Source organism: Arachis hypogaea, chromosome 18, assembly GCF_003086295.3.
Source record: "Arachis hypogaea cultivar Tifrunner chromosome 18, arahy.Tifrunner.gnm2.J5K5, whole genome shotgun sequence".
Lineage (NCBI taxonomy): Eukaryota > Viridiplantae > Streptophyta > Magnoliopsida > Fabales > Fabaceae > Arachis > Arachis hypogaea.
This window is the reverse complement of record NC_092053.1, coordinates 130,607,381-130,619,451: the sequence shown is the minus strand read 5'-3', so window position 1 is coordinate 130,619,451 and position 12,071 is coordinate 130,607,381. Positions and strand designations below refer to the sequence as shown.

At 34.8% G+C, this 12,071-nt stretch overlaps 3 protein-coding genes across 4 annotated transcripts; 1 reads left to right on the top strand and 2 right to left on the bottom strand.

Moving 5' to 3' along the window:
- The first annotated feature begins 1,047 nt into the window (after positions 1-1,047).
- LOC140181496 (serine/threonine-protein phosphatase 7 long form homolog) lies at positions 1,048-2,072 on the top strand. The gene is made up of 3 exons (XM_072225120.1): positions 1,048-1,319; positions 1,399-1,489; positions 1,581-2,072. Exons 1-3 carry the CDS (start codon positions 1,048-1,050, stop codon positions 2,070-2,072), a joined length of 855 nt encoding a protein of 284 aa, XP_072081221.1.
- Positions 2,073-2,949: 877 nt separating this feature from the next.
- On the bottom strand, positions 2,950-3,765 carry LOC114925814 (uncharacterized). Its single transcript, XM_029294965.1, has one exon. It carries the CDS (start codon positions 3,763-3,765, stop codon positions 2,950-2,952), a length of 816 nt encoding a protein of 271 aa, XP_029150798.1.
- Positions 3,766-7,194: 3,429 nt separating this feature from the next.
- Positions 7,195-11,783, bottom strand: LOC112773091 (uncharacterized transporter C405.03c). 2 transcript variants are annotated; one of them, XM_025818132.3, is made up of 8 exons: positions 11,314-11,783; positions 10,216-10,614; positions 9,512-9,723; positions 9,103-9,173; positions 8,917-9,018; positions 8,642-8,759; positions 8,294-8,429; positions 7,195-7,529 (listed from the first exon to the last, which is right to left on the bottom strand). In XM_025818132.3, the coding sequence occupies exons 1-8, from the start codon at positions 11,404-11,406 to the stop codon at positions 7,458-7,460; spliced, it is 1,203 nt and encodes a 400-aa protein (XP_025673917.1). In that variant the 5' UTR covers positions 11,407-11,783; the 3' UTR covers positions 7,195-7,457. The 2 variants fall into 2 exon arrangements, with proteins under 2 accessions (XP_025673917.1, XP_072080635.1); XM_072224534.1 differs by lacking the exon at positions 11,314-11,783 and adding an exon at positions 10,917-11,096.
- Between the last annotated feature and the right edge of the window lie 288 nt (positions 11,784-12,071).

Sequence of the window (12,071 nt, the reverse complement as noted above, 5' to 3'; positions counted from 1 at the left end):
TTTTGGTTGAAATATTTAATTAATTCTGAATTATTATAAAAAAGTATTTAAAGTAGAATAATTTAAAAATTATTTTAATTTTTTTAATTTACATAAAACATTAGTTTCAGTTATTATTAATTCATGCTTTTAGTGATGTTAGTTTAGTTTAGTTTTGGTTGAAATATTCTTTAGTTAAATTTGAATTATTATTAAAAAATAAAATTAATTATATAGTTATGTTACTTTTATTACTATTAATTTTGGAATGTGTTTTTAATAAAAAAATAGAATTATTAAAGATATATTAATAATAAATTTTCATATATTTCAAATATATTTTAAAAAAATATTTTAATTATTTAAATATGTCCTTTCTAATCCAGAGTTTAAAAAAGAGGAAAATGGGAAAACGTGACATCATACGTGCTGAAGATCATATTGTAAAATATCTTCGACATCCTGTATATGTAAGTAATTTTTATGTTTACTGTAGTAGTTAATAATTAGTAGTTTATTTAGTAATAATCAATTATTAGAATATGTAGTGATTTAGTAAGTGTTGAATATAATAGTAGTCATGAACTGGTTATAGTAATTTACTATTAATGATTAAATTTTGTTTTCAGGGTTCAAGAAATTTGCACATGAGACACTTACACCAAATAGACTCATGATAATAGAGTGGAAGAACAACTGAAGGCAAGCGGGTTCTATTATGTTTCTCAAATTGGGAGGATCGTGTCTCATAGGCCGACTGTAGACGCACTAGTTGAAAGGTGGCGTCCGGAAACGCACACGTTTCATCTTCCGTATGGTGAGTGCACGATCACTTTGGAGGACGTCGCAATGATTCTTGGACTCCGAACTGATGGTTTGCCAGTGACTGGATCAACTGATCATAGTACAAGTGGATTAGAAAACGAGTGCTTGGCCTAATTTGGTGTTGCTCTTGGGCCGAACGACCACAAAGGAAGTGGAATCAAGCTGGCATGGTTCCGCACCCTAAAGCGGCGCCAACATTTGACTGATCAAGTAAGTAAGGAAATTTATGTGAAATGTCACATAATGTGTCTATTTGGTACGACGTTATTTAGTGACAAGTCTGGAATCTCTGTGCACTGGAAGTATTTGCCGTTGCTTCGTGACTTTTCTCAAATTCATAAGTTTAGTTGGGGTTCTGCTTGCCTTGCGCACATGTATCGATCATTATGTCGGGCATTGAGATATGATTGCAAGGACATGGATGGTCCTTTGGCGTTACTCCTTGTGTGGGCTTGGATACGAATGCCGACAATAGGGCCTCTGCCGGTGGATACCAGCTTTCCACTCGCTCGCAGGTAATATTTAACTAAGTTGTCGATTTTGGTTTTTTTTTTTCTGTATTAATTAGGGTCTAATATGAACATGATATGGCAGGTGGAATGATTATCAACCCACCACTGAGCATTATAAAAATTGGACAACCTCTGACGTCAGGAGAAGGTTGGATGATCTTCCTCTGGATGGGGTAAGTGTTTTGTTGCAAAGACCTTTCATTATGTTGAATTAAATTGATTATTGGTGCACTTATACCTCTGCTATTTGATCTGTTTTTTCAGTTTGTGTGGGACGCATACAGTCCTAATCGGGTTGCGCTTCAAGTTATTCCATTTGACATTAACAACGGTGCAAATTTTTGGAGTGCAATTGTACCTTTGATATGTTTTGAGGCTGTGGAGTGGCATCCGACTGACAGGATTAGAAGACAGTTTGGCTTTCATCAAGACCCCCCAGTCGAAGCTATGAAACTTGGAGCGTCCCATAACATAGTTCTAACATGTCCAAAGAATAAGAACTGGGGCATAGAACATGCAGTATGGATCTCACAATGGTTAAATAGTTCTATGTGTGTCTTAACAGGTGAACATGTGGACAACTATCAACCATCTGACCAGTACATAGACTGGTATATTGGTAAATTTGGTGATCACTTGCGGGTATCCGAGCTTGCTGAGCATGAGGAAGAAGGTCAACAAGAGCAACCACATCAGCAAGAACAACAAACTCAGCAAGAACAACCACCTCAACAACAAGGACCACCTCAACAATAAGGACCACCATACCCATACCTACCATATCAACAGCCATATCCATACCCACCACAACATCCACACCCACAGTATTTACAGGAATATGCAAACCCTTTCACCCAACCTTTCATACAACCACCATACTCACAACCATATCCACATTATCCACCCCCACCATACACACAAGAATATACACAACCTTTCACCCATCCACCATATGGTCAGCCATCTACCATTTGTGAGGCATACATGCCGACACAGGTACCGCAAGGTTCATTGACACAGTTACTAGGCGCAGTGGCACAGGATGAGGATCAATATAGACACATTATTGATTGGGTACAGGGTCCTGAGTCATCTCAGTGGGTTAATGATTTATACTCTATCCAAGACCCTATACAGGTGCCAGTGGCTGACGTTGAGCATGACTATATTTGTGTTATCCTACAGATGTCCAAGGTCAAAGTAAAGGTTACAACCTTAGGATTGATCCGGCCCGTAAGAGTCGATCTAGATGGAGCCCGTCATTGATCAAGAAGAGGGTAAAAAAGGGATGCTCTAAGGTGGCCAAAACCGTTAAGAAAAGTATATTTAAATGAGTTAGCTCGGTTGTTTATGGTTTAGGGTCAGGGAATGTAATTTTATGTTATTTTTTTAATTATGTACCCATTGTGTTGTTTTATTTAATTCTCTAGTCAAAGCAAACTTGTAAATTAACTTACGCAAAGTAAGTGTCACATGACTCAATACAAACATAAGGCTAGATAAAGTGTTGGATGCACCGCCAAATGACAAACTATAATTGAACATAATACTACAAATAATGACAGAAATCACTAAGATCCCAAACTACAACTGAATATCATACTAAGATGTTGGAAACAACTAAGGTCACAGACTACGAGTTTGGAGCCGATCCACTAGCACTGGTTTCACCACGGCGCGGGCATCTGCTTCGACTATGACCCTCACCGCCACAAAGCCTACAACGCCTAGGACCACGTAGATCACGAATATCCATCTCATTCAAGAAGCGAGTTTTCTTAGGACGACCTTTGGCCACTCGCTTGAGGTGGGGATTGGGTACGAGTCTTGGTCCTTGATGCACAGGCCATGTTGTTGGGTTTCCTAGTGGCCTGAATCGGGTCTTGTATACCTTTCGGATCTCACCCATCGTATAAACCTCGTGCACATACTGTTTCCAATCCAGGCGCTGGTTTGCACAGCAGGCAAATACATGGCGACATGGAATTCGATCCACCTGAAACTCACCACAATCACAATGTTGAAGGCGCAAGTTTACTGCAAACTCCAACCCACTTGGCATCTCGCGCACTTCAAATACCTCGTTCTGCCTATCAAATAGGTTAACTTGAATGTTCCCCGCTGAGCGCTGATTTGACAGAATTTTCTGAGTTGCATATTCAGAGAATAGTTGTCCTACACTTATACGAGCCTCAGCCTCAGCTCTCTTCCTTGTGAACAATGCATTTAGCCTGTAAAAAGTTGCCTTAACAAGGGCTGTGACCGGAAGATTGCGTGCCCCTTTCAATACTCCATTAATGCACTCCACTAGGTTAGTTGTCATATGGCCCCAACGATGTCCACCATCATACGCCAAGGCATACTGCTGTCGAGGGATCCGGTCTAACCACTGCTTGTAAGCCTCCCCCCGCTCACATAATCTCTGGTAACGCGTATCAAATTCACGCATTGTTCTAGAATAGCCAATGTTGACAATTAGCCTCTGCAGGTGTGGTGCCTTGAAACTCCTCAAAAAGTTGGATGCTATATGTCGGATGCAAAACATATGAATAGCTCTCGGATATTCTCATGCTCCATTACTACGACCCACAGCTGAGATGATTGACTCGTGTCGATCAGAGATAAGGGCAACACCATCCCGATTAACTACATGTGTTCGCAAATGGCTAAGAAAAAAGTGCCAGGCATCAGCAATCTCACCTTCGACTATGGAAAATGCAAGCGGCACGATATTTCCATTGCCATCTTGTGATACTGCAACTAAAAGAGCTCCTTTATACTTTCCATACAAATGTGTGCCGTCAATCTGAACCACTGGCTTGCAACTTCTGAATGCTTTAATGCATGGGTAGAAAGCCCAGAAGACTTGTGTCAGAATCCGGAGATCTTCAACTAACTCATCCCCTCGATAGCCATATGCAGTTTCATACTCAACAGCTGCTGATGGTTCTTTTGCAACCATTGCTTCAAACCATGTGGGCAAAGCTTCATATGAAGATTCCCACCCACCAAATAATTTTTCCACTGCATTTTGCTTGGCCAACCATGCTTTGCGATAACTTATTGTGTAGTTGAACTTCGATTGTACTTCAGCAATGACAGATTTTACCTTTATGGACGGGTCAGCCTCAACTAATGGCTTTATTGCTTCTGCAATTGTTTCAGAGTCCAGTTTAGCATGATCCTGAGATATGGTACTTCTGGTGCACGTGTGACTACCATTGTACCTCCTTATCACCCAACAATACTGTCTTTTCATAAGACTAACTCTGATAAGTCAATCACAACTTATTCCATACTGTACACATTTAGCATAGAATGTTGTTGGTTCTGATTCATATACCCTATAATCAACTCCTCTTCGAATGGTATACTCTTTAACTAATGTAGTAACAGCCTCTCTAGAGTTAAATTCCATTCCAACAGCAAATTCACCGGTAGCTACAACAGCTGGAGCTGTACCAATAATAAAACAAAAATAAATCTAAATAATATTCTATTATTATTAATAATAATGAGAACAATAAATAGTAATAACAATCTAAAAATTAAAAATAATACTAACATAAAAGCAAAACAAATAATAATATTACTAATATTAAAAAAGTAAATAACAACAACAACAACAAAATTACCTGTATTGACGTACTCAGGAAATTCTGGTGCATGCATGGCATCCAGATTCAAAGCATGCATAAAAGATGGCTCTCCATATGGATGTTGTCCGGTTAGTGCATTTGCAACATCAGCCACATCTCTTTCAACCATTACCTCATCTTCCTCTACATCTTCAGTTGGACCAACAACTTCATAATTACCTTCAAACTCTTCATCGCTTTCAGTATTATAACCCACCCAGTCTATGTTGGGTTCTGGAAAGTCAACATCATCGATTTCTTCGAACTCAACATACAACTCGATAAGTGAGGTCTGTGCTCTAGTTTGATGATGGGTAAAAAACATTCTTTGCATACTATCTTCATCAGTCACATGCATTATTTGAAATTGGCCAAAACCACCAAATACTAGCACAGGCTGCCTATATAGAATATTTATGACTCTTTTTTGCACTTGATGATCTACACTTTGAGAAAGTATACTCTTAAGTCCTTCATATGTTATTGACAGAGGAACAACAATAACACATGGATTCTCACATAAAAAACTCACACCTTCATGTGTATGAGATAAAATCTGACTATTATAATATATTTTTAAACTAATATAACCCTCCATTTCATACACTCATCACACTCACTCACAAATTTTTTTCATTCTCAAACTGACCACATTTTGTAGAACAAAGCTCTCATTACTTCACTTAAACTTTACTCTCATACTCTATTTTTGCGTTTTAACACAATCCAGAACTTCTTTTATAGTTATTTTTATATTTTTTTATTTCCTCCAGCACAAAACGTCACTGACGTTTTCACAAAACGTTACTAACGTTTTTACTTTTTTGCAATACGTCAACGACGTTTTCACCAAAAAATAATTTAAAAATATATATTCTAATAAAACGTCACTGACGTTTTCATTTAAAAAAAAAATTAATATACAACACATCGTTGACGTTTTGCTTAAAATAAAATTAAAAAAAAAAAGTTTACACATTACGTCGCTGACGTTTTCTTCCTACAAAATTTTAAAAGAAATTTAATCAACTCGTCGATGCCGTTTTGCCTAGTTTATTATAAAAGAAAAATCACTCTGCCACAAAACGTCTTCAACGTTTTGTTTCTTTCAAAAATTTAAAGCAGGCCCATAGTAGAGTAATACACAATGCTCTCCAAATATCATTGAATAACACACGTTGGTTTCTAATATACAAATAACTGAGCCTTTAATTCTCAATGAAATTCACTTCAATTTTTTTTTAAATTCTATTAAACTCAAATTTTTAAGTCATTGTCATTGTATCCAAGAGTATATAGGAGTACACAAAATACACGGACAACAAGCATGAGTTTTTCAACATTACTGATGGCAATGACAACTATTATCATCGTCTCCAGAAATACATATACATAGTCATATTTAACAAGGATTTTTTCATTATAAATAAAAAAAAACATTATTTCATGTACTCTGGAGACGATGATAATAGTTGCTGGTGAAGGTTAAGAATTTGAGTTAGTAATTTTTTTTAGAATTTGAAGTGGAGTTTGCCGGGATTAGGCGAACCCTATAAAATTTATACAACTCTATAAAAAATTATAGAGTTCGCCAAGGATGCGGCGAACTTGCTTTGAATAAAAAAAAATCATATTTAAAAAATTAAGGTTGAAAAATAGGGTTTTAGAAAATAATAATTTTTTAATTTTATTTTTAAAAAAAATCTTAAATATAAGTGAAGTAACAAATAACACTAATACTAAAACAGTAATATTATTACCATTAATTTCAGTCAATATTATAATAAATTATTAAATTAAATAAGTATAAAATTCATTAAAAATATGTTTTTATTGAGTTTAAATTTTAAATATTTTTATTTTTTTAAATATTTAATATTTTTATGTGTTAATAATTTTTAATAAAATATTTTTTTTATAATATTTTTAAAATGTACCTTTAATATACATGTAGCGATATCCTTTATATAAACAAATGTTGGTATAAATGATAAATAGTATTAGGTGAAGTAAAAATTAATGGTCCAATACAAGAAAAAAATTAGATGTTTAAATGAAAGAACACAAAAAATATAGTTTAGTAAGAAAATAAAGGGAAAAAAAAAAATCAAACACACAGTTATTTAAAGGGAGGAGGAGAAAAATAATAGTTAATAGTGGAGTGAGAACCTAATCATTACAAAAACGAATTTACTGGGAAAAAATAACTAGAATTACAATTGCAAGAAAATTAAAACAAATTGAAGAATGTGTAAAGAGGCTTTATTATTCTCATGGTGCAATATGGCTAGCTAATTGCTCAACCTGATATATATAAAGATTACAAAACCTATATACAAAAGAATACATTTTTATGTTCTTTGTGCCTTCATTAACAAAACACCCAAAACTTGGATACTTGCCTTGGCTAAATAGAACTTTTTATTGTGCCATGGTATACACAAGAAAATGGCTAACATGAAAAGAATACTTTGCCAAAAAAATTAATCTAGAAAACTATATCCTAAAATTTGAATGATTTCCACTTCTTTGACAACCAATCTGAAAGGTTAGCTAATACAAAGCCAGCAAATACCTGCAACACAAAAACAATACCAATACCAAACACCAATTCCAACAATTAGTATATGTCAACAAAATTTAAAAATGATTTGGCAATTGTGATTTGTGGTATCCATGGTGTGTGTTTGGATTTTAGTAAGTTGGATCATAATTTATTGTGCCTATTTTTATGTAGTTTAGTTTCCATTCTATCAAAAGGAGTGTGAAGAGAAGAAGCAAGATTCTTCTTTTGGTTTTTGAAGTAAAAAATTGTGGCTATAGGTAGTAACAAGTGCAAGAAAATAAGATTGCCAAACACACAATTTGATAAGCACAAAGAAGATTTTCTAATAAAAAAAATTTAAGCGTTGTAGAGGTGATTTGGATAAGCTAGCTGGTTGTAATTTTTGACTTGGTCAAAATTAGATAACTTATCTAGTTGCAATCTATGAGTTAGTCAAAGAAGAAATTGCAACAAATCACCTGATGTAAACAAATTGTGATATTTTGTCCCGTCAATTCCAGTAACCCAACAAGGGGAAGTGAAACACTTCATCAAAATCACTCTTAAGAACTACTAGACACACATGACCATAATCTAAAATCAATTTTTACAAACTCTGATAAAATTCATTTTATCTAGAATTTATTCTACTAAAGCAAGAACGATGCACACTAGATTTATGAACTCCCTAAGACCAAGTTGCAAAAAGGAATTTTTATGTAAAATTTCTGCTTAGCCAAATTTGAGCAAGAATTAAACTGAAGCAGTTACCAGAGGTAACAATTAAACAATACCTGAACTGAGCCAAGAATGTACACTACAGAATATTGCCGACCATGGATCATCATGTCAGCCACCATAGCAAGCGGAATGGTGAGCGACATGCCTAAAGTGGCCACAAGGGGAGTTGTCCATACAACACAAAGTGCCCTGGATACATGAAACAAAAACAACTCACACCAGATATTGAGTGATTGTGCAAGTGTGAATAGTCTTAAGAGTTTAGCTATTTGGTACCCTGGTAAGGAATCAGGATTAGGAAGTTCTTTAAATTTCACTCCATTCAATAAAAATTTCCTGTTTCTAATTCCTTTACCAATGTACTAATAGTATATGATACTAATAAGGTTACTGTCACATACCAGAAGTAATCTGAAACCACACTTCCGATGAATCCATTGGCAAGAACCATTTCATCCATTTTAGCAGATTGAGGAACAGCAAACTTGGGCTCAAGTCCCATGGCCATCAATGGCCAGACTGAGACCAATATAAATCATAATTAGCAATGATTTTATTACATAAATGTTTAAATTTTTCATCCTTGACTTACTATCATTCTAGAAATATATCCCAAAAAGAACATATTCTCAAATGTAATAGAAAGATAAGAAGCTTGATGCGAGTAAAAACTTACTAAGCCACCAAAGCGCGACTAATGTAAAGAGTCCGATATACCCAAACAGCTTCTGCACATCAACTCTTTCTCCCTCTTCGCCACAAAACTTTTTAAGAAGAACTGCAGCAGTAGCAACAGTTGTGGTTAAGATTCATTTTTTTTATCTGATTAAAAGTAGAACAAACGGCTAAGGTGTTGCTTAACCTGTAAATAGGCCATACGACACGGCCGAGAGAATGCTGAAAAGATCTCCAACGAAAGAGCGCTCTTCATTGCTGGACACAGACATCAATTGTCAATATCCATCAACATTGACTTGAATTTAAATGGCATATATATGGATGTAGTCTACAATATAATAATGGCATGATGTAACCAACAAACTCCACCTATGGCATGTTTGGATGGGGAAAAAGTCGCGTGAAAATTTTCATGGACAAGTTTGTTGTGTAAAATTACACATGCAGTTCATCCATGAAAATTTCCATCACATTTTCACCTTCAAATCAGACATACCTCCTACTACATTTAGCATAAATTCTATGATTCTATCCGGTGTTGGTTAGTCAAAACCAGAATACACGGATTCGACCAAAAAAGATAAAAGCCTTACATTGATATTAAATCATCATCTGCAGCCCAAGTTTTCCCCAGAGTTGTCATAAGAACCCCAGCCATGCTGACAAAAACAGCAACCACTTTTGGTACATTTAGAGAGTCTTGACCCAAAATTGCACCAATAAAAAGAGTGAAAAGCCCGGATGTGGATGATAATACTGTCGAACTTGCGACACTTGTTCGTGCAAGAGCAGCATTTGAGAAGTACTGAAACCAACACAAGAGAATTACATAAGAACCACACTAAGCGTCAACGTTAAGCGCCACAATTCAAGAAACAGAGAATATAAGAATGCAGAAATGATCTTATAGTATCAATCACAAGTTCAAGTATGAGAAGCTTGGAAACATAACATAGTGGTATGAGTATGCCATGTTTATAAAATGAAACTACAGCCACAATGAATGGCATGTTTAAGTGTTTAACCACTTAAGGAAACACAATTAATCATTACAGCTAAGAACATTCAATAAGAAACTAGTTCTCATGGCAATTATCAATTAACAATTTTAACTGATGTATATTCTTCACAAGAATATAAAAAAATTGATCTGAAATTTAAGGTACATATTTGTAAAACTTTAGAACACAAATGTCATATTTTATAAAATGGATTTAACAACATATATCTCTTGTAAGGCATGCTTTTGTCCTTAACAATAAAAATCAAATGATGATCACATTCTGTAGTTGCTTACCTCAGTCAGAAACCAGATAGGTGCAATGTAAAATCCATAAGTAGCAATTTGCTTGCCGGTAAGTTGCTTCTCTGATTTTATCACATGAGTATTATCATTATACTTGGCCATCAATGGCTTGACTTCGGCAAGAGTCGAAACGCCTAATTTGCTATCTTTCCGAATCACACTTCCGAATTCCAGTTCAAAGTTTTTCTCCATTCCACTGCCTTTGACTGGAGGGCCAATCCTGATAAAAAATTTATCTACACTTTCTGCATTTTTACCACTTTTAGAAGACCGTCGTTTAAGATATTCACAAAACCAGTCCTTAAAGTATGATACTGGGAGGTAAACTACCATAAGAGAAGCTCCAAGATATGTCACTGCAAACGGTTGCTTATAATCTTCAAAAATATCCTGTTTAAAAAAATTTAATCAGAAAAGCTCCAGGTGTAATGCATGGAGACTAATATGCTGACGATAACATTAAAAATTTCTCCCTTAATCAAGATTTAAAAAACATAATCAGGGTTTTCAAGAAAATATTGGCTCCCAGTATGCAGATAAGGATTCAGTAGTTTTATTACTACAAAATCAAAATGAAATGCCATATTTCAAGGGAACCTAATAGATTATGAACAAATGGATGCAAAATTGTAATGTAAGCCGCCTAACATGATAATTGCATCAGTGAATGATACATCAGCTTGAACCATAACCTTAAAATCACACAAAGACAACTCAACCATTGCTCCAAGGTTCTCCTTCACTCAACTTCATTTGTAAACAGAAAAGTAAAAAAAAAATGTTACTTCCTACTTCCTGAGATATAGGAAGCTTTGGCATCAATCAACTCATATTTTTTTTTTTAAATTAAAAATAATAGCTTTATTAGCTTCCTCTGTCATTAACAGCATCCTATTTTGGATTACACATGATTAATAACATGAGTTCCTATGGTAAAAACAAAAAAAATTGAACCCCATGCAACAAGTACTAAGCAAATTAACAAACACAAGGAAGGCACATACAACAATTGAAAGAAAAAAGCCATTGAGATTTAACAAACACATTGATTGCGTGAAAGAGAAGCAACAAGAGGAAGATGCATGTTACCTGGGTAACTTCTGCGGAGGTAACCCATATAATAACAACAGTGCCAATGAGGAACAACCCAGCCCTGTATCTCCAACCCGTCACCATCACCATCGCAAGAGAAAAAAAAAATTAAAATGACAAACCTTGCGAGGGTTGCACGGTGGAGGGAGGGTGGATTTTTCTTATTGCAAAGGAAAATTGAAAGAAGGAGGAAGAGATTGGTTGGTTGGTTTGTTTCTTTCTGTTAATTTTAGTACTACATATTTATATATATGCAATTGGGATAGTGAAATATAGTGTGGATTTTAATTTTTTCTTTCTCACCTGTCACAAACACAGGTTCTATTGTGGTAATAACTATAAATTAAATAAATAGATAGATAAATAATGATAATGCCACCGTCCACTTGTTCATCCTTGATAAATTCTCGAAAATGTTTTATAGAAAAGAAGGGAACAATTCATTGCCAGCAAGTGGGTGCAGACGTGCAGTAATACCTTATGATCTAGACACCAAGTTATGTAGGTATATTTTTGTTTAGGAAAAGTACGAGGAGCCAATGGAATAGTTGTACAATATATATAATGGAGGTTTAGGAAGTATTAGAGATATAATCATTAGTGTTACATTTTTTCATTAGTATGAAGGATATTTATTTTGTAACTCAATAGCTCATTATATACATTGTACAAATAGTTAATTGTCTCTCTAGCAAAATTTGTTTGTTTATTAGCTAAACTAAATATTTTGGGTTTAAATATTGGGAAAAAAAAAG